The 23,617-nt window shown below is 37.4% G+C and overlaps 1 protein-coding gene across 2 annotated transcripts in view; it reads left to right on the top strand.

The window, feature by feature from the left end:
- The window catches only part of Lrr47 (Leucine-rich repeat 47), a 112,771-nt gene that overhangs the window by 71,942 nt on the left and 17,212 nt on the right, over positions 1-23,617 (top strand). For both annotated transcript variants that reach the window (XM_067144713.2, XM_067144714.2), the window contains exons 4-5: positions 6,021-6,133; positions 20,009-20,185. In XM_067144713.2, coding sequence (XP_067000814.1) covers positions 6,021-6,133; positions 20,009-20,185 — 290 coding nt within the window. The remainder of the gene's footprint in view (positions 1-6,020; positions 6,134-20,008; positions 20,186-23,617) is intronic.

Below are 23,617 nucleotides of genomic sequence, written 5' to 3'. Positions count from 1 at the left end.
TGGAATGATATTTTATGTTTATTTTATAGCAAAGAGTTAATGTGAATACAAGTGATTAGAAGCGATTTTATAACTGACTAGTTGATGTACTCGTGCTTCGCTACGGGATTCTCAGAAAGACTGACTTGGTGGTTTTCCTAACTGAAGTCAATATAGGTCATTACAAAAACGTCAGTAGGAATGTAGCTATTAAAAGCAATGTTATTATATAAAATACTCGATGAAATGAAAAACTGCACTTTTTATCACTTTTAACGAACAGTACTACGGTGCCGATCTAACAGTCCAAAGTTCCAGAGCTGAAATGCCCAGGCCGCAGACAGCCGTAAACACTCCTCTGCCTTCATTCTGTTAAATGTGCACACCGTTCATTCCAGTCAGTGCCTCAGAGTAGGGATTGAATAGCTCGAATGCTATGATAAAGCAGTCTGTTACGTACCAGTACAGTCGGAAAATTTATGAACCAGAGGAATGGCCTGCTAGAGAATAAAGTTACCCAACTCCCCAGCTACTTCCCGCCAATATTTAAGCAGACTGTTACGCTCGTACAACTGGGCGAGTTGGCCGTGTGGTTAAGGGCGCGCAACTGTGAGCTTCCATCCGGGAGATAGTGGATTCGATCCATGCTGTCGGCAGCCTTGAAGATGTTATTCCGTGGATTTCCATTTTCACACCAGGCAAATGCTGCGGGTATAGCTTAATTAAGGCCAAGGCCGCTTCCTTCACACTCATAGCCCTTTCCTATCCCATCGTCTCCATAAGACCTAAGTGTGTCGGTGCGACGTAAGGCAAATTTAAAAAAAATACTCGGTACGCAGCAAATCCTTTCTATAGGAGATGAGTGGCAACAGAAGATAAAGCACACCACAACAAACAATGGTCAATGTAATGTTATTGTTGATCAGTTTTATGAGCTTTCTATATTGTAGGCCTTCACATTTAGTTTTCTTTCGATTCTGTGATCTTAGGGCGTCTTATAAAATTATTTATAGCGTAGACTGTAGTTCCTTATTCTCCGACTTTACATACCTACCGATTTTCATTAAATCCTGTCTACCCATTTTTTCGTACCTGGACGCTGATAAGGACTTAGTAACAAAAATACAAATTCATGAATATCTCTAATCATAGCTGGTATGGTATCAATGTATAAGACAAAATGATCGGAAATATAATACTAAATAACTTTAGTTATGTAGTATTTATCGATACGACCACTAATAACAGTTATTTGGGAATTAAATTTTGGGCCTACCCCTAAACTACCATTTCGTTCAGCATCAATAAAGGTATTTATGACCTAGATTATAGCGACTTATTCCCCGACTTTGTATACCGATTTTGGTTAAGATAAGACATAACATTAATATTAGAGAATTTCATTGTAGGCCTTCCCCTAAACTACCATTTTTCTCAGCGTGAATAGAATTATTTATGGCCTAGATTGTAGCGACTTATTCCTCGACTTCCCCTTGCGAGTTTCGTTAAGATACGACCTTCAATATCAAATATTGTATTTGAGAATTAAATTTTAGGCCTTCCCCTATACTACCATTTCACTCAGCGTGAGTAAAATTCCCTATGGCCCAGATTATAGCGACTTATTTCCCAACATTGTATACCGATTTTCATTAAGATATGACCACTAATAACATAAATATATGGGAATTAAAATTTAGGCCTTCCCCTAAACTACCATTTCAGTCAGCGTGAATAAAACTATTTATAGCCTAGATTGTAGCGACTTATTACCCGACTTTGCGTACCGATTTCCATTATATTCTCTTCAGTCGTTTTCTCGTGATGCGTGTACATACATACATACATACAGACAGACTGACAGAAATTACGGAAAAGTAAAAAGTGCATTTCCTTGTTATTGTGGAAATGACTGATACATGAATACAATCCTTTTTAAATTCTGTACAGACAAAACTCCTATTTTATATATATAGATTTTATACATTGTTATATGAAAGTTTATGAATTGTAAGATTGTTAGGTGAAACAAGTATATAGTTTATTTAAAGGAGGTTAAATATGAATCTTTGCAAGGCAAACATTGGAATATGAAAGAAACACATAAAATAATAATAATAATAATAATAATAATAATAATAATAATAATAATAATAATAATAATAATAATAATAATAATAATAATATTTGCTTTACATCCCACTAACTAATTTTTTCGGTTTTTTGAGACATTGAGGTGCCGAAATTTTGTCCTGCGGGAGTTCTTTTATGTGCCGTCTGGCTCCATGACTAAATTTAGCATACTGGCCTTTGGTCACAGAGGTCCCGGGTTCGATTCCTGGCAGGTTCGGGAATTTTAACCATCATTGGTTAATTTTGCTGGCACGGGGACTGGGTGTATGTGTCTTCATCATCATTTCATCCTCATCACGACACGCAGGTCGCCTACGGGAGTCAAATCAAAAGACCTGCACCTGGCGAGCTGAACATGTCCTCGGACACTCCCAGCACTAAAAGTCATACGCCATTTCATTTCTTGTACGTGCCAGTAAAAATTATCAAAAATAAAGTAGTATATGTTCGTAACATAATTTATCGATATTGAATACTAATTACATGCCTGATATAAACCTAACTTCCATTTGACATCCAAAATATTGTACTTGGATAGCATTTAGAGGTATTCCTACTATGGTGGAAAAAAGTATAGACACCCAAGTTTAGACATTCCCTGTGAGAATCAACATCTATATCATCAATAAAAAGTTTATCCTTTGTTTTGAGAGAAGAAAGCAGTGTATTGGCCGAGCGGTGTTGCCCAGTTGGCCTACAGTATTTGCCGCGCCAACTGAACTCTGTCACTGCTCTATCAAGCTACACCAAAATTTAGCTGATTTTATTCTATGTTTAATTATGTGTAGTAGAAATTTTTATCGTACCCAGTTAAAATTTTAACACAGATTGAACAAAAGAAAATGTGCCGGTATTTTCTCCATTTCCAGCGGAGCGCTCACTTCGAAAATTCCTAACTCTAAAAGTATTGATCTGATCGTTACCAATTTTTAATATGTCTTAAAGCAACTTATTTTTTATCTGTATACCAAGTTTTTATTTCATCTGATATTTGTGAAAAAAGGTGTTGTAAATTTTGTGAAACATCGTCTTCTCATTACAGGATGATCATAGCCGTAAACAATTCGTCTTGTTATGAAGCTCATGAAAATGTCAGGCTAAAATTAAATTTGCTTTTTACCTGCATGCAGTTGTTGATTTTATATTGATTTATATTTTACTGAGTGGTTTTGAGAGAAGAGAGCAGTGTTGCTTAGTTGGCCTACAGTATTTGCCGTGCCAACTGAACTTTGTCACTGCTCTATATCAGCTTTAAATCATTACTACTTCACAATAAATATGTTGTTTTGTTGGGGTGAGAAAGTGGAATAAGGGGATAACATGCTAGATGACGAAAAGTGGTATTTGCCCACCCCCATCACTCGGAACTTTAAATACAAGACATTTCAAAAGTTTAATGCATCCCACCATTACTACTGATACTTTGAAGCGAGGATACACTTCGAATAAGCCTTATCACCTAGCCCTAAGTGAAGATAAATTTCATTGACTTGGCCAGTAAATGAACCCAGGACCCTTATATCCAAAAACCAAAAAATTAAAGAAAACATAGTTTTCGACCTTTACGCATTGAATTTGCGGCGCGACGAGATATTGCTGTGGAGCGAATGCTACTGTGTTCTGTGCACTCAGCCGACCGGAGTTGTTAGCGACAGCATAATCTGTACCCTCTTACTAAAATTTTGGATAAATAATGACTTCTTCCCTACTTGTAAGGAAACTAAGTTTCCATATAATTCATTAATCACTAATGAAACGAAGAAGTCCTTCTCATAAGCCGGAACTTACCGTGAAATACAAATTTACTACATAAATTCTATTGTTGATATATCGAGCAATAGTCTGATAAAAATTTTAAAGAACTGATGAAACAACAAACATCCACTTATTGTACAACAGGGAATGCCCAGTATGTTCAAACCGGCAACGTCGCTAGGGATTCCAGGGCCAAGTGCATTATTCTTGCCGGCCAGTAGACTGCTTTCTTCTCACACAACCACCCAGTCAAATATAAATTAATATAAAATCAACAATTGCATGCAGGCTAAAACAGTTTTAATTATAGCCTGAGATTCTCATGAGCTTCATAACAAGCCAAATTGTTCACGGCAGTAATGAGAAAATGTTGTTTCACAAAATTTACAACAATTATTTTCATAAATATCAGATGAAATAAAAACTTGGTATTTAGATCAAAAATAAGTTTCTTTAAGGCATACTTTTAAAGTTATGAATTTTCAAAGTGAGCGCTCCTTTGGAAATGAAAAATATACTGGCTCGTGTTGTGTTCAACCTGTGTTAAAATTTTAATTTTTAATTTATACTACACATACTTAAACATAGAATAAAATAAGCTAAATTTTGGTGTAGCTTGTTTCTGTGCGGGATAAAGGTTAAACTTTTTATTAACGTATAAACTCAGGTGTCTGTACTTTTTTTTGCGACAGTAGTTTCATTTGAGTAATATTATTTCTTCTTAATCATCTGATGAACTTTAATGCCTATGTCATTTGAAGATCATTTCAAGACTTTTAATAGTATTGACTCAGTAAAATTAGTGTTTTTAGATGCAAATTTATTGAAGTAATAATTGTAGGTAAATTATTATTGTAGCAACGTATTCGTTGCATTTCATGTTTATGTTCAGGACATTTATTTCATAGTATCTTGTTGTTCATGGTGTCTATGTTTTAGAATTTCACATGACGACGTTGAAGGTTTATTTTTTAATGCATTGGAATTATTTATTTGACTTCAAGCATTTCAGTGAACATGGAGTTAATTCAAGTTGATTTAAGTATGAGATGATATTCAGTTAACTGATATTGTTAATATTCTGTTGAGAAGGGATCTCATATTTTCAAATGTTTGTAAAGGGAAATCAGGGATAGTTCTATTCTTGGCTTTGTAGACCGGGGCTGCTATCTCACTGTCAGATAGCACCTCAATTCTAATCACGTAGGCTGAGTGAACCTCTAATAATCCCTCAGGTGCAGGTAAAAATCCCTGACCCGGCCAGAAATCAAACCCGGGGTCTCCGGGTAAGAGGCAGGCACGGTACCCCTACACCACGGGGCCGGCGTTGTAATGTTCTAGTAGTATTTTAACCTTTTAAGTGCTGAACCAGTTGACTGTTTGTTACCTCAGTGCTGAGTTTTTTCATTATGATACTTCCTTGTGGTCTTCTCAGGGTGTGCCCGATCCATCTCCATTTTCTTCTCATTATCTGTTCCTGTATGGGACTTTGACTTGTGACCTCCCAAAGGTCTTTGTTTGAGATGGTCTTTGGCCACCATAGTCTCATAATGTACCTCAAACACCGATTTGTAAAAGTTTGTAACCTTGTGTCTTTGGTCACTTTCCAGGTCTCACTTCCATAGAGTAACACAGATTAACATTTGAGTAATATCCTTAGCTTCGTTTTTATACGAATGTGAGGGGAGCTCCATATTGGTTGTAACTGTGCAAAAGCTCCTTTGGCTTTATACAACTCACCACATCTCTAAAAGCACCTCCATCCTGGCTTACCATGCTTCCTAAGTAGCAAAATTCCTCTACCCTTTCTATATCCATCCCATCTAGAGTAAAGCTAGAATTGTTATGATGAAGTGAACCGTGAACCAGCCCTCAAATCCAGGTAAGACGCTGGCACACTGTCCCCAGTACAAAAAGAAGTGATGCATTTTTTTAAATGTCTCATCATTCTCAAGGTGGACAGAGGCTAGTATTAGTTAGAATACACTGAAGCATTAGTGGGGGAGGGAATACTACTTATTCTGTGTCTTTTGAAAGATGACTTGCATGATTAGAGAAGTATTTTATACTTTCAGCCTCCCTCCTGGAAACGGTTGATAGGATTACATTTATTACATGTTATATTTATGATTAATCTACTTTGTTTGTTGCAGATGAAATTTATTCCTGACCAAATAGTTAAACTACGTGCCTTAACATGTTTAGATATATCACAAAATAATTTGGATCAGTTGCCTCCTGGTTTGGGAAAGCTAAGCAATCTCAGGTAAAAAGAAAACTTTTTCTTTCTCCTTGTACATATTTTGTTGTTCAGTATAGCTAATTACGTTGTCCACATTGTGCAGACCTTACCATTTCTGGCATCTCCAACAACCATAAAATTAGTTAGTTGAATGTAAAGCCAATAACATCGTTAGGGAGTCCCTTAGATGATAAAACTTATGATTTTGGCAGTACATACCAATAGTTTGACATAGTTCTAGGTCGAGACAGCAATATCTAAACTAAAAAAACAAGAAGTCAGCTGGAGCAGATAAATTTAGTGTTGAGATGATCAAAGCACTCTGAGAGGTTTAACAACAGTGGATGTACAGACCAGGCCTACTGAACAAAATTTGGAAAGAGAATTTTATACCCAGTGAGTCATCATACCATTGTTGAAAAAAAGGTGATAGGAAGAAAATGTACCAACTACAGAGGTGTAACTCTGTCACATGGCCTCAAAATCTACGAATCCATCCTTGAGAGCAGGATTAGAAAATATGTTGAACCTACACTGGAGGAGGAACAGCATGGATTTAGACCTCATAGATGAACTGTAGACCTCATTTTTGCCACCAGAATGCCCTATGGGAAGTATTGGGAGAATGGTAAAACACTTATAACTGTCTTTTCTGGGCATGAAGAAAGCATATGACACGGGCATATATGGGAATGTTTGAGACATAAGAAAGTACCCAATGACATCATAGCACAAGTACAACGATTATATGATGAAACCAAGAGTTGTGTCAAGGTCCAAGATGGAAGGTCAGGTTGTTTCAAAACGAAGAGTGGAGTCCAGCAAGGAAGTTGTCTTTACCACTCCTCTTCATAATCATAATGGATGAAGCTTTAAAAGCAGTTAAACTGAATGATCTAACAATTAATGCCATGGTTTTTGCTGATGATGTAATGGTATGGGGTGAGACAGAAGCAGAAGTACAAGTTAGACTAGATCTTTGGCATGAAGCTTTTATAACCTTAGGTTTTAAAAACAGCAAAACCAAGACAGTTGACTTGGTGACGAGTAGAAACTTTCCAACTGTTCATCTAAGAATTGGAGATGCGGAGATTGGTGTTGTAGGCAACTTCCACTACTTACTGTAGGTAGTGTTCTGTCCTCAGACAATACCATACATCAAGAGATTAGCAACAGAATACAGAAAGCTTCCACATTCAGTCACGCTATTTGTCAAATACTGTGGGATGAAACATTTCCATTAATTTCCAAGATTTAGCCTGTACAAAATATATCTGGTACCTACTATGGTCGTCTAACAAGAAGTCTCATGGATGGGGGTAGAAGATGCGAGGGGTGAGCTTGGCTGCTGCGCATGCGGCTACATCGAGTCTCAAGGCCTGACAATAAACGTCTGTACCGTCCACGATTACTCTTGCAAACTGAGATGCTGTTGTGAAGTTCAAAGTTATAGTGAATTGTGCCTTAGTTAAACATTTACTATATGTACTGCGTAATGAACAGTTTGATAATGAATATGCATTGATTCAGAGAGCTCACATTGTCTGTCATGACTGATGTTTGTAGTTAAGAGCGCAGTATCTGTTACTCCTACCATACCTACAAGCTGGCGCAACTTTTCATCAGACGCAGATAGTATATTGTCGTATGGTCTGGAAGCAACACTTACCGTATAAACAAAGAGTCCTCTTCAGGCAATAGAAATTAAGTTCCTCTGTACTTGTCTACAAAACACAAAAATGGGTAAAATAAGGAATGTGGATAACCTGCGACAGCGCTTGTATAGTATCAACAGTGAAACAGGAAATTTACTGGTTGATTAGAAGAAGGCAAGAGACTACTGGTGGAGCTACTTTGAGAAGATCTCAACTGAGGAATTTCCTCATCCACCAATCCCAGTCGCTGCAATATTGTGGAAGGACCTGTCAGAGTCATCGATATCAGAGGTCAAGGCTGCTTTGAAAGAATTGAAGCCATAGGAAGCTACTGACCCAGATGATCTTCCAGCAGAGCTCTGGTACTCTCAGCAGTAGGATGTGGCAGAATGGTTAGCACAACTCTTTGAGCAGATCCTTAAAGAGGGTCAAACATTGATCAATTAGCAAAAGGTCATCACGGTACTTGTCTCAAAAGAAGGGGAAACTAGCTGAATGTGCTTATTTCTGCCCAATCCAATGTTTGAGTCATGCGATGAAGATTTTTAAATGTGTTCTTGATAAAAGGATTCGTGAGATCTTCATGCTTTCCAAAAACCAAACTGGATTTGTAAAGAATTGTGTCACAACTGATGCAATCCATGCTGCACAGTTCTGGTTGAAAAGCATCGTGAGAACAAGATACAGTGGAACCTCGATTATCCGTTCCCGGAAAATACATTTTCCCGGAATATGCGTTCAAATTACGTGGTCCCGCGAGCATCGTAATTAAATCACGTTGTAACAGTCCCGCATTATCCGTTCCTCGAAGAAACGATTTCCCGGATCAACCGTCCAGAAATTCCAGTCCCATAAACGCTAAATCCTTGATCAATCGTTTTTTTAATAAACTGTATCTCACAAAAGGACGGATAAGGCATATTTATGGATCTTGGCGTTAACGCCCCGTCACTGCGATAATTAAAGCAAGTACTGTACCGGTATTGGAAAAGCGATCGGCGGTGAACTTGCATAAGGGACCATCTTAGCATCGCATTCGGGTGGTATTGTTTAGAGAATCTCGGAAAATCATAAAGCAGAGAGTGGCGACAACAATTGCAAGGAGACACGGCGCATTTCGACAGCTCTGCTTGAAGACGGAACGAGTTTCGTCAAATGTTCGCACTTATAAAACGTCCATATTACGTCCAGGGTTAGATGTTTATATTTTTACTTTTTTCGATCGTACTGCCGAAGAGGTTTTTGGCACTTTGCTCAGGGCACTGCAGAGTAACTGGGCTTTCAGGCAGGAATCGAAACTGCTTCTTAACACAAATTCAGTATTTTTGATATTATCGTACATGATTATGTTAGCGAGACCAAAACACATGTTGCACCTAAATGTAATTTAAAAAAAAGAAAGCCATGGGAGGTCTTGGAATTGCCTATTACTGTTTAGGTCCTAATGTAAGACTGGGAATTTTACGTTTTCGTGTTAAAATACCAAAAACCGCAGTCGTTTTATTTGCGCACGTTACATTTTAAATGGTTGGTATAATTTCAAACTCGCACTGACATGTGCAGCGAGCGCGCTTTCCAGATGACCTCAAGGTCACGAATAACCGTAACTTCAGAAGTTTTGATATTTCTTTTATCTTTCCAATTTGATTGGATTTGTGACGCGCAGAATTGAATATAATGCATTCGAGAACTTTTAAGAATCGATACTTATATTCGAAACCATGTTTTCGAGTTCAACATAACCTTTAAAAGTCGACGTAGGCCTAATTTGCGCGGTACGAGATTTCCAGAAACTGACTACGAACAGTATACCGGAGACCAAATTACAATGAAAGATTAAGAAATGAACGGATTTCACATTCATTTTGGGTGCTTTCGTATCTAATGTGCTTTATTTTATTAGATGAGAGAATTAAAAACTATTTGTGGTCGATTGTCGTTTGGCTTGGCGTTATTAGATTTTTCGAAGAGTTTGGCTAGCCTAATCAAAGTCGCTGAACTGAAAGAAGTTTTCACGGGAAACTGACGAAGATTCCCCTGTAAAACTGAATATAAAGTGTCGAGATTTTGAACTCGCGTACCGGTAATTAATGCGGTTTCGTGGTCTAACATGCCCGCCTCTCATCCAGAGGCCCGGGTTCGATTGCGACCACGTCAGACAATTTTACCTGGATATAAGTCTGGTTCCAGGTCCACTCAGCCTACGTGATTACCTTTAATTGTGGAGCTATCTAGTGGTGAGATGGCGACCCCGATCTACAGAGCCAGGAATATCGGCCGAGAGGATTCGTCGCACTGACCATGCGCACCTCGTAATCTGGAGTCCTTCGGGCTGAGCAGCGGTCGTTTGGCAGGCAAAGTCCCACTGGGGCTGTAGTTTGGTTTGATTTAGGAGTTTTGTAAGATTATAATTATACATATTTCATTTTTGTGATGTTTAGCCAAATTGTTGATGGTTTTCATTCATTCCCGGATTTTCCGTTTTCCCGTATTGTACGTTTTATTTTCATGGTCCCTCGAAAAACGGAGAATCGAGGTTTCACTGTAATCCATCTAGCTTTCCTGGACCTTGAAAAGGCTTTTGAGCGTGTACCTCATGACCTCATGTGGCTAGCACTGCAAAAGCTTGGCATACCGGAATCCCTTGTCAGCTGGGTGCAGCTGCTTTATATAGATCCAAAGAGCTACATTCAAGCCACCACAGGAGTGTCCAGTGACTTTTCTTTCACCGTTGGTGTTCGCCAAGGTTCAGCGCCATCACCGTTCTTGTTCATGCTGATAATGGACACTGGAACAGACCCGGGTTGATCTGCAACGGCAAACCCAAGAATGGAGCTATCATCTGACTCAATACGGCCTGTGCCTCAATAAAAAGAAGACTGAATATATGATGTCAGATTCGTAACCCATCAGAACTATTCAGGTAGACAGTGAGGACCTGCTACAAGTAACAAGATTCAACTATCTTGGCTCCATGAATGCTGATGATGGTAGACTTGTCGAAGAGGTCAGTACAAGGATAACCGCAGCCTGGATGAAATCGCGAACAATGGGCGGCATCACTTGTGACTGGAGAATGAAAGGTAATCTCATATCAAAAATCTATTGCCCTGTATGGTTGCAAATGTTGGCAGACTGCAACTGAGACAGAGCGTTGACTGAGCATCATGGAGACGAATATGCTGAGGTGGACAGCTGGTGCCACTAAACTGGATTGCATCTCCAGTGAAACCATTGGAGAGAGATTTGGCAGCCGGGCTGAGTGGCTCAGACGGTTAAGGCGCTGGCCTTCTAACCCCAACTCCTGCGGGACTAAATTCCGGCACCTCGGCGTCTCCGAAGACCTTGAAAAGTAATTAGTGGGACGTAAAGCAAATAACATTAATTAATTAGAGATTTGGCATTGCACCGATTCAAGACAAAATGTATGAGTTATCTATGATGGTTTGGACATGTACTAAAGATGGGGCTGATACTATCACAAAGACAGATTACATGTTCAAAGTCGTCGCGAGGAGACCAAAAAGGACGACCAAAACAGCAGTGGGCCAGTACTCTGAGTTCTGTATACTTGTGTGGTACAACATAAAAGTAAATTGAGAAATCTCCACCTTATCAATACATTAATTTATTTACTAAAGTAGTAAATTCTGTCAGTACTGGTTTCGATCCCTAAGGGATCATCCTCAGTTGACACACAAAAAGATTTATATAATTACAAAAACATCACATATGGGAGATTGTACCTTCATTAATAATCCAATTGAATCAGACATTGAAAGATTGTTTGTTGATATATTAGTGAAATCATCTATTGGCTTAAAAATACCATTGTGTGAGGTATATAACTTTATGTCTAGGTTATTGAACATCCAGTGGATTTTACACTTGTTCACATTAATTATAAAACTGAGATAAAGTTTACACTTATATACACTAGTGTTTGTAATTGCTGCACAGGCTTAAAAATCTATAGTATTGAGGCATATTGTTTCATTGTGTTTAATCTGAAAACACCAAGTAAGTTTTTACATTTCTTGCATTAATTCTTGGACGTTACATTTTTATAAAACTAGTCCAATTGTACCAGGAGTTAAAAATACTTATTAAAATAGAAAGGATTCTGAATTTAAAATTCCTTGTTGTATGATAGGTATGTTGCCTCGTGTGCCTATTTTTAACGTAAAATGGGGTTTACACTCGTTTACATTAGTAGTATAAAATATGTATCAACATTATCGTTTTATAGTGTACAACATAAAAAGTTTTGATCCGACATAGCAAGCCGGTTAAAAATATTTGTAAGCCAGGTGAAATAATAACAAATGGAATAGGTACAATTCCTTATTCTAATTTCTAATTTCACTCATTCTAATTTCGAAACCGGTACTGACAGAATTTACTACTTTAGTAAATAAATTAATGTATTGATAAGGTGGAGACTTCTCAATTTACTTTTATGTTGTAGTATCTATCAATACGGACATGAAGCTAATAGATTATAATACTTGTGTGGTAGTCGTGTTAGCCGAGTGTTTGAAGTCAAGTATGTAAACTTTGTTGTTAATGGTTATGAATTTCATGTTTTTGGTCCGTATTGAACTGAGAATAATATATAAGTAATAATAATAACGTAAACGTTTCCACCTTTTCAATACTAAAATATATTCACAAAATTATAAATTACACGGTACTAGTTTCGACCCATCTAGGGGTCATCATCATCCGTATTGGAGCAAAGATCACTTTTGGCGAAATCCTAAGAAAATGTTATTTTAAAGAATAACAAGTGAAATGAGATGTTATTATGGTAATAGTTAATAATACAAGGAATATACATAATAAGAGGTTTTTAACAAAGAATAAAGTATAAATGGGGTGTTGTAAAAATTATAATCATGGAAATCAGTAAGTTCTTGTATTGAAATGACATATATAAAATTATATATGGCTTAGGAAGAGGGCTTAAGGTGGGGCTGAAGGGTGCGGGAGAAAGTGTAATTGTCTTGGAAAAGTACCTTTGATTAAATTTAGGATTGAGTTTAGGTTGGCTGCATTATTGTTTCTGAGGAAAGTGATAAATAGATCGAAGAGTATGTTGGGTTTCTCTGAGATTTCATTGAGATTGTGACTGGCATTAAAGTATTGGTCTAGGTGTATGTAGTAATTTTCCATTATGTTGAGTAAAGGGCCCTTGTTTGCTAATTCAAGGATGTCCATGTCTTGTTCAATATTGGTGAAATTATGGTTATAATCTTGCATGTGTTGGCCGAACTCAAACGAGACTTCATTAGTTAGTCGGAACATTGAAAGTATGATGAACTCTTCTCAGAAGAACTCTTAAGGTTTCACCTTACTTTTTCCTGCCTGCTGGCTCTTTAGAAGTGTGTGCGCGTGCGTCTTTTATTCAAGAATCTTTCAAATTCAAATATTTTCGCACTGCAAGTTGTGTGGTTAAGCTTATTTTTAATATGTACAACTTTTGCTCTCTCAACGATGCATGTGTTTCTACATTCGTCCCTGTTTTTATCTCCTCGTGAGATATATTATTTAATGCAACACCTTGTGTAAAAAATGGGTTTAATGAAAGGAGTTACATCACGTTCAAGATCATGCTTTCACGTCTTTGAAAAATGAAATTTACCGTTGGTCTTTATAGCTATTGTTGAGAGTGAAGGAGAATTTCCTGTTGTGTATGTTTATCAGGAACTCAAGGGAGACTTCATTATTTAATCGGAACATAGAAAAATGATGAACTCTTCTCAGAAGAACTCTTAAGGTTTCACTTTACTTTGTCCTGCCTGCTGGCTCTTCAGAAATGTGTGCGCGTGTGTTTTATACTCAGGAATCATTCAAGAAGAATATTTTCGCACTGCAAGATATGTGGTTAAGGTTATTTTTAACATGTATAACTTTTGCTTTCTCAACGATTCATTTGTTTCTATATTCATCCATGTTTTTATCTCCTTGCAAGATTTGTATTGTTTAATGTAACACCTTGTGTAATATGAATGCCTACACACTGGCCTATTTTCCCATTTTTTGGCTGATGATGACGCCAACACAGCGTCGAAACTAGTCCCAAGTGCAAATACATGTCATAAATAAACTATAACATTTTTGTATTGAAAAGGTGGACCCTTTCTAGTTTTTCCTATCTTCCATTCTCAGTTCAATACGGACCAAAAATGAAACTCTTATGTTTAAATGGCTGAAAACCTGTTGTATTTTATTGCATTAGTGTGCTCGTGGTATCTGATAATGAAGTTTCTCCCGGTTTGCCCGATGTAGGTTTTTTTACAGGTGGTACATTTGATCCTATAAACTCCTGATTTTAAAAAACTGCTGGTCTTGTTGATGTGTGAAGTATTGTATAAAACGTTCATGTTCTTATTGTTGGTTTTGAAGGCTATTTTAACGCCTTGTTTCTTAAAGATGTTGGTTAACTTGTAGATATCATTGTTGAACGTGAAGGTGGAAAATGTTAGAGGTTTGGTTATTTCTTTTTTGAGGGTAGTTTTTGGGCGATGTTTGTGTTTATTGATTATCCTTTCTATAAAATGATTGCTGAAGCCGTTGAATTTTGCGATTCCGCGGATTGTGTTGAGTTCATCTTTTAGATCTTTATTGGACATAGGTATGCTGAAGGCTCGGTGAACTAGGCTGTTGTATGTGGCTCGTTTGTGGGACTGGGGGTGCACTGAATCTGGGCGAATGGTGGAGGCTGTTTGAGTGGGTTTTCTGAAAATTTTATAACTGAAAGAATCTGAGTTTCTAGTGATGGTTAAATCTAGAAAGTTGATTTTTTGATTTGATTCGGATTCTAGTGTGAATTTGATATGAGGATCAATATTGTTGAGTCTTAAGAGGGTGGTGGGTGCGTTAATTGATTTCTCATTCATGATTACAAAGACATCGTCGACATATCTGGCCCAAAAGAGAATGTTTTCGAATTCGTTGTCAATTTTGGTGTATTTGAGGAAGTCCAGGTATGTTTCTGCTAAGATACCTGAGGCCGGTGACCCCATTGCCAAACCATTTTGTTGATATGACATTGTCAGAAGTGAAGAAGTTATTGTCGATGATAAGTTTTAATATTGTGATAAAGTCTCATACATATGAACCCAGGACTCCCCACTGCTAAAGCTCTTCCCAAAATTCACAAAACCGGAATTCCCATCCGGCCAATTATCAACTATAGACCGAGCCCCTTATACAAAATATCACAATTCATCCAATGTTTCTTAAGAAAAAATTATCAATTCTTATCCAAAAAGTCTATTAAAAACACATCTGAGCTAGTAGAAAATCTAAACAAGTTCAATTTGCAACCGGATCACTCCATCCACTCTTTCGATATTGTAAATATGTACCCAAGCATACAAGTATCAAAATTAATTCCGATAATTATAAACAATTTAAACAAAAACAGCCACTTAAGCAAACTAGAGATACAAGACTTTATCACAATATTAAAACTTATCATCGACAATAACTTCTTCACTTTTGACAATGTCATATATCAACAAAATGGTTTGGCAATGGGGTCACCGGCCTCAGGTATCTTAGCAGAAATATACCTGGACTTCCGCGAATACACCAAAATTGACAACGAATTCGAAAACATTCTCTTTTGGGCCAGATATGTCGACGATGTCTGTAATCATGAATGAGAAATCAATTAACGCACCCACCACCCTCTTAAGACTCAACAATATTGATCCTCATATCAAATTCACACTAGAATCCGAATCAAATCAAAAAATCAACTTTCTAGATTTAACCATCACTAGAAACTCAGATTCTTTCAGTTATAAAATTTTCAGAAAACCCACTCAAACAGCCTCCACCATTCGACCAGATTCAGTGCACCCCCAGTCCCACAAACGAGCCACATACAACAGCCTAGTTCACCGAGCCTTCAGCATACCTATGTCCAATAAAGATCTAAAAGATGAACTCAACACAATCCGCGGAATCGCAAAATTCAACGGCTTCAGCAATCATTTTATAGAAAGGATAATCAATAAACACAAACATCGCCCAAAAACTACCCTCAAAAAAGAAATAACCAAACCTCTAACATTTTCCACCTTCACGTTCAACAATGAAATCTACAAGTTAACCAACATCTTTAAGAAACAAGGCGTTAAAATAGCCTTCAAAACCAACAATAAGAACATGAACGTTTTATACAATACTTCACACATCAACAAGACCAGCAGTTTTTTAAAATCAGGAGTTTATAGGATCAAATGTACCACCTGTAAAAAAAACCTACATCGGGCAAACCGGGAGAAACTTCATTATCAGATACCACGAGCACACTAACGCAATAAAATACAACAGGTTTTCAGCCATCGGCCAACACATGCAAGATTATAACCATAATTTCACCAATATTGAACAAGACATGGACATCCTTGTATTAGCAAACAAGGGCCCTTTACTCAACATAATGGAAAATTACTACATACACCTAGACCAATACTTTAATGCCAGTCACAATCTCAATGAAATCTCAGAGAAACCCAACATACTCTTCGATCTATTTATCACTTCCCTCAGAAACAATAATGCAGCCAACCTAAACTCAATCCTAAATTTAATCAAAGGTACTTTTCCAAGACAATTACACTTTCTCCCGCACCCTTCAGCCCCACCTTAAGCCCTCTTCCTAAGCCATATATAATTTTATATATGTCATTTCAATACAAGAACTTACTGATTTCCATGATTATAATTTTTACAACACCCCATTTATACTTTATTCTTTGTTAAAAACCTCTTATTATGTATATTCCTTGTATTATTAACTATTACCATAATAACATCTCATTTCACTTGTTATTCTTTAAAATAACATTTTCTTAGGATTTCGCCAAAAGTGATCTTTGCTCCAATACGGCTGATGATGACCCCTAGATGGGTCGAAACTAGTACCGTGTAATTTATAATTTTGTGAATATATTTTAGTATTGAAAAGGTGGAAACGTTTATGTTATTATTATTACTTATATATTAAACTTTCTTGACATGCAAGTGCTGTGGTCTTATTCTTTGTAGTAGTGTTTTGTTCATGATGGCAGTTTATTAGTTTATGTACAATGTGTAAATAATTTGTAAATAGAACAGTACACAATTGACAGCATTTCGTGGGTGCGTCTTTGTGGCTACAACAATCTCTATGGGTTACGTGCATTTGAGTGTCAACGTAATTTTGACTAACCTCGTAGTTTAAAATACAGTAATAATGATTAGTAATAATAAAACTACAAGTATGATGATAATAATATAATAATACTAGTACAGTTCTACAAAAGGCGATGACATCACCAGAACATGAGGTAATGGAAAATTGCTGGTAAACTAGCCAGGTCATTAAATGCTCATTACACAACCCCTTAATAATTTCCAAAACAATTTAAGTTATGACAGTAATAATATTTCTTCATTCATTGTATATTTTAAAAAAATTTAAAAGTGTGATTTGATAGAATCTTTCAAGAATGCAACATGTCATTGTGTTTATAATAATGATATCTTTTTCAGATATAATCTAAGCCAAGATTAAATGCACGTTTCTCGTAAGCCAACAATGTTGCTTTATCTTCACCCATGTGTGGTCTCTTGTGCACCCATACACATCACCAATTGCTCTTCAACTGAGTAACTGCAATTGTTACAGGGCAACTGAACGGAACTGTCCGCCAACCCCAACTCTGACGGTGTTCCATCCTCATCATGTGCATATTTGCACTTCTGCCCGATTGCTATTGTGGCATTGCACAGCGTTTACAGGTGTACTGTATTATGCTTCCTTCTCTGCGTCTTCTTGCCCACCTTGTCTACCGAAATCTTAACCTTAACAGAGGGGCAGAAGGAAAGGAGGGATTGCATGTTTTGATTGTCAAGCATTTGTCAGGCCCTGGGAGATTAAGTCTGATATCATTTATAAAATAACTCATCAAATGACTACAGTCCCTGGCCAATTTAATATGACCCCCTAAGTAAACCTAGGAAAATAAACTTTAAATTGCCTTTATGCATTTCATTCATGTTTTATTTATTTTAATTGTGTGAAATGTGACTAGACTTATACATATACACACAGAATAACACAACTAATCACAAAACTCAGATTTGAACCCTCATTTAATTGTCAATACTAGTATTTTGCCAGTCCTCCTTTTGCAGCAATAACGGCCTGCACTCTGCGAGGCATGCTATCTATGCATCGTAAGCTCATATCCTTCATTGCTGGTTGTTGTTCCAGTGGAATATGATCCGTTCAAGTAAATGTATCCTCCTAGTGACATTATCTTTTGCCACTTCCCTCTTTAACATTTCCCATACATTCTCAATTGGGTTGAGGTCAGGAGAATTACCTGGCCAGTCCAACAGAGGAACTTCCTTTTCCTTCAATAATCTTTTGACAGTCTTTGCCGTATGGCAGGGAGCACTATCTTGCATAAATATTTTCTTTTCATCTCCTTTGAACCAATCCCGGAGTTGTGGAAGAAGTCAAGTTTGCAGAACATTGATGTACTGTTGTTGTCTTATCGTACCTTCAACGATGTACAGCCTACCTAAACCTCTGACACTAATCACTGACCATATCATCACCATCACCGAAGTTGGATGTTTGATAGTCTTTATCACACAATTTTCATTGAATTTTTCCGATGGCCTTCACTTAATAAACTGAGCCTTGTTCATTAAAATTTGGAAGGTGCTTTCGTCACTAAAGCATACTTGAAACACAAAAGCACTTTGTAAAATTTTTAAAACTATGGATAATTTTCAAATAAAAATGAAGAGTTGAAAAACATACTGATCTCCAGTCTTCTACAGTGAAGTGTTTGTGTGCCTTAGTCCATTCCAACCATTGCTTCATCATCCTTGGATTAAGTCTTGGCTTGCGAGCAGGTCTGCAGCTTTTGTAGCCCAAGTCTGCCAGTCTCCGCTGAACTGTTCTGGTAGACACTGGAATTCCTGCATTGTTTAATTTCCTTCTTATGTTGCTGTTCATTGCTGCTCTATCTTCTAGTATTATTTTTCTCAACATTCGTTCACCACGAAGTGACATCACCTTTTTTCTGCCACATTTGCCCTTACGATTCGATGCCAGAGTGTTGTTTTCATGTAACCTATGAATTATATTAGCCACTGAAGTTTTTGAAACTCCAACTTTTTTGCTATTTCTTGCTATGAAAGATTAGTTTGTCAAAAGACCTTGAATCATTCCCCTTTTGGTTGGTGACAGGTCCTTTTCTAAGCCCATTTCTGAAAACATAACAATTTGAGGTTAGAATTGGAAAAGTTCGTTAATTTTCTCCCAAAGGAGCATAAACCTATCGTGAACAGGCGTGAAATATATGTACAGTACATGCAAGCAGAAATGAAAATAATTGATTAGGTTTAACTTACCATTAGATTTTACCTTTAAAAAGCAACTTGTGTGGAGAGAAAATGAATACAAGAGCGGCACGCATTTCCCTCCATAAGTATAAATTGACGCCAACATGAAAATAGTGTGACCAACATACAATATTTTTCACAACTCTCCCACTTAAATGTTTCCTTGATATATAAATGCACTTACAGTCTTCCTACAAACACTTTCCAGTGTCGAAAATGGTTAAATGAATCCATAAAGAGAGAAAATATGAGGTGGTCATATTCATTTGGCCAGGGACTGTATTTGCAATAATTATGTGTTTAGGACTGTTGTTGTGTAGAAAAACACAGTCTTAATTGTCGAAATGCCTTCAAATTATTGAGCATTATTGAATAGACAATATGAGTGGTAAACTATACAATTTAACTTGTACACTTGTGTTTAATTTTGTTCCTTGCTGTAGCCTGTTGGTACTCCCAAGTAAAATAGTTTTGATCCACATGTTATGTCTTGAAACTCCAGACTTAAAATGAGACCAGAAAGTATATTAAACAGCACTATATGTAGTGGGAGACTTAACATCTGTTGATTACTTCCAGCAAATATGGCATTTTGTGCTGCTATATAATGTATGTAGTTACACTTTTGTATTGAATAGATTGACATTCAAAAATCATGTCCTCTTTTGAATATGAAGGGAAAAAATGATTGATAGTTTTGGTTATCCTCATGTGGATAAAATAATGACATTATTTTAGAGCAAATATTACAAAATAATGTAAGTACATTTTAAAATGTTTAATTTTTATACGAGAGAATTTTATATATTCTCCTTCTTTTAAGGTTCCTAAATATTGCTTCAAATGAGTTGACATACCTCCCATGCTCTGCCAGGATGTTGAATTTGCAAGATATTGACATATCCCAGAATACATGGATTGTGCCGCCCAAGGTTACACGTTTGTCTGTGATTGTGCCCAGCCTCCGTGAATATGCAGCCAGAGTAGTAGTAAATAAAAGGTAAGTTAAACTAAATTTTTAAGTTTAGGGTAGATCTTGATTATAATGACATCCAAGGGACCTGATAAATTGTGTCATAAATGAGTGTGATTGTAATCAAAATTGATGCTATTAGTGGAGTGAGACAGAAAATTAAATAGAACAATATTTAATTAAGCTTATTTTAGATACACATTTCCTTTCAAGCCTGACATTAAAGTGCAAAAGTGAAGTTCACCTCCCGTGTGTGGGGGATGCAGATGAAGAATACACCCACGGTATCCCCTGCCTGTCGTAAGAGGTGACTAAAAGGGGCGACCAAGGGATGATTGAATCAGAACCATGAAACTACTTGTGAATACTACCATCACGCGGGGAACACCATGGGTTGCTTTTACTGGCGTAGTACCACTATGTTAGGTACTCAATAGTTTTGCCATTAGTAGTAATAGTGGGTAGCTCACTATGGGTTTACAGTACCCGCGATTAGTACCACTATATGCAGAACACCACGGGCTTACATTACCTGTGATTAGTACCATTGTGAGAAACATCACGGGTCTGGGTTGTGATCAGTAGCACTATATGAGCGATGCTGTGGGTCTGCGTTGCCTGTGATTAGTACCCACTACGTGTGGAACACCACGGGAAAGTACGAGTCCCTATGATTAGTACACCTATGTGAGGAACACCATGGGTTTGCGTTGGCTACAAGTGGCGGCATTATGTGCAAAACACCATAGGCAAAACACCGTGAGTCAACGCGACTCCTGATTAGTACCAGAAATTGAGAAATACCATGGTTCTACTTTACTAGTGATAAGTACCATTATGAGGGGCCGTTGACCTGGATTTTGTAGGCCTTTAGACAAGAAGAGTCATCGATTCAGAATTGTGCTTTGCAAGCAGTCCCTTGGTCAGTAATATTAATTTTTCATTATAGTTTCTGGGAAGGTGAGGCATTGCAGGTCAGATCCACTGATTGTTTTAAATTCATAATCATTGTTCATCCTCATCTTTTTTAATTCTAGCCAGTGGTTCGATTTTGGATTAATTTAGACGAGCAGTGCCTGCGACTTTGTACGCGTGGATTTTATTTCTGACTTATTAAGCTTTTTTGCATACAAGGTTTGATGTATCATTGGAGTCATGAACAAAGAGTGGCATTAAATAATTTCGATGGGCTTAAATTTCTTAAGAGAATAAGTATATCATATGAACGCTTCTCTGTAGACAATGTTTGTTGTTATATTATTTTCTGGCATCACAGTATGTGCTCGCCTCCTGAGCCCAAATTGACAGGTTCGTATAGTGACTAGCTCAGACGGTAGAGTGTTGCCATTCTGAGCCCAATTTAGTAGGTAATTACATAGATATTTAAGAATTAAACATTAGGCCTTCCCCTAAATTACCATTTCGCTTAGCATGAATAAAATTACTGTATTTATAGCCTAGATTGTAGTGCCTCATTCCCTAACTTAACATACCGATTTTCATTAAATTCTCTTCAGTCATCTTGCCAGGCTGTGTGGCTTAGACGTTTGAGGCGCTGGCCTTTTGACCCCAACTTGGCAGGTTCGATCCTGGCTCAGTCCGGTGGTATTTGAAGGTGCTAAAATGTGTCAGTCTCGTGTCGGTAGATTTGCATCGTCATCAGAAGTGAAGTTCATACAACATAAAATACAGTGTTAAATTTTATAATACAGTTTTAACTTGTACCGTTAAACTTTCAACTACAGCGCAGTAATAATAATAATGGAAAACAGGAATAATGAGTAACTTTTGTCTTTCTTCTCCTTCTTGCCCAGTACGTCCTTTCCAAATAACATTCTATGTCCATTATTTACATCCCAAATACACTGCACTCTCCTCTAGCTTCATAGAATATGTCCACATCTTTAATGGCTTACTGTTGGGACAGGTACTTCACACTTCTCTTCATGGTCACTGTGGCCCTTATTCTTCAGTTCACTTACAATATACAGTAGTTGTCCATTAGTGTTTCTGTTGTAACTAAGCTCTAATCTACTGCTGCATACGTTTCATAGTCACATTGATTCAGAATATCACAGACCTCCCCACCCCACCCCCCACCCCTTCCCCCCCCCCCTTTTTTTTTTTTTTCTCCAGTAATTCAGGTAAGAGCAAATTATCATCACCGACATAATCTTCATCTTCTCAATGTTGAAATGACTATAGGCTCCATGCGTTAATGAGAAAAATGTACCACTGTGCTGCAAGTAGCAAACATTGTAACTTACCACATGTCACTGCACAAATATCTGCTGTAGTCTCACCATCTGTTGGCATGGCCAACTAAATAATAAAAGTGGGATTTCAGGGCGTTTTATGATAGAAATTAGTCAAATTCTTCCCAATTTGCAAAACTGGTCATGTATTTAAGAAAAACAGTTTATGGAAAAAAGCAACACAGCAGTAACTGCTAATGCAATAAGAGAAACATCAGTTTTCTAGATAAGCTAGCACTTCACAATGGTGGCAATGTTACTTAATGTGTTAGTAGTGGTGATAGCGAGATTAATGTTAATGTATGCTATATATTCAACAATGCTGTCTTCAGGAAAATATTTAGGCCTATTTTTGTGTTAGTGTGACATTAAACAAGTAGCAGAAAAGGGCCTATTTCTAATACAATATGTTAGCGTAGGTTAATGCTGCTAAGGAGGTGATGTAATGTTCCCGTGAATGCCCTCCATCAGAGAAGCGTAAACATATTTCAACTGTTATTTATGCAGTTAATTCAAAATGTGTCACCTTGCAAAATGATTAACTCTGTGATTGGTCTTGGCCTATGAAAAAAAATGGGCTTGGCCTCACATTTCAGATGTAGGAAAAGAGAAATATAATAAGGTGAAGAGATTAGAAGAAATTTCTCCAGTAAAAAAGGCAGAGGCTTGATATTGCAGCAATTGAAATTCTTGATTTTGAAACCACATTACCCCTACAGCTGAGGCTCTCAAACTCCCAAAATTTCACATGTGCAAGCCGAGGCGCAGATGTTCTGTGCACAGTGCATCGGTCTGACTCAGCTTCGTTTGGATCAGCATTTTGTCTCGTGGCGACTTGACTAAGCTCAACTCAACTCTGCTCGGTTGGTGGAGCGCTGCAGAGTGGGTGAGGAAGAGCGAGATGGGCATAGAGAAAGAGAGAGACAGCGCTATTGCTCAAAATTGAGGAGTGGGGTGACTGCACTCTAGTCAACCTAGCCAAGTCATCTATTGCACCTTGCGCCAACACAATGTACCAGAGGTGCATGCACCCTGAGAGGCCCTGCCCTACAGGATCAAAAATATTGCATGAGGAGAAAAAAATCGATTAATGGTTATCTACATTATGTTTCTGTATTTATACCATACCAAACCCCATGGCACAACAGTACCAAAGGCCCATGGCCTACCATACGACCACTGTTTAGCCCGAAGGCCTGCAGAT

The sequence above is a fragment of the Anabrus simplex genome, chromosome 1, assembly GCF_040414725.1.
Source record: "Anabrus simplex isolate iqAnaSimp1 chromosome 1, ASM4041472v1, whole genome shotgun sequence".
In the NCBI taxonomy this organism is placed as follows: domain Eukaryota; kingdom Metazoa; phylum Arthropoda; class Insecta; order Orthoptera; family Tettigoniidae; genus Anabrus; species Anabrus simplex.
This window is presented reverse-complemented; position numbering and strand designations above follow the sequence as displayed.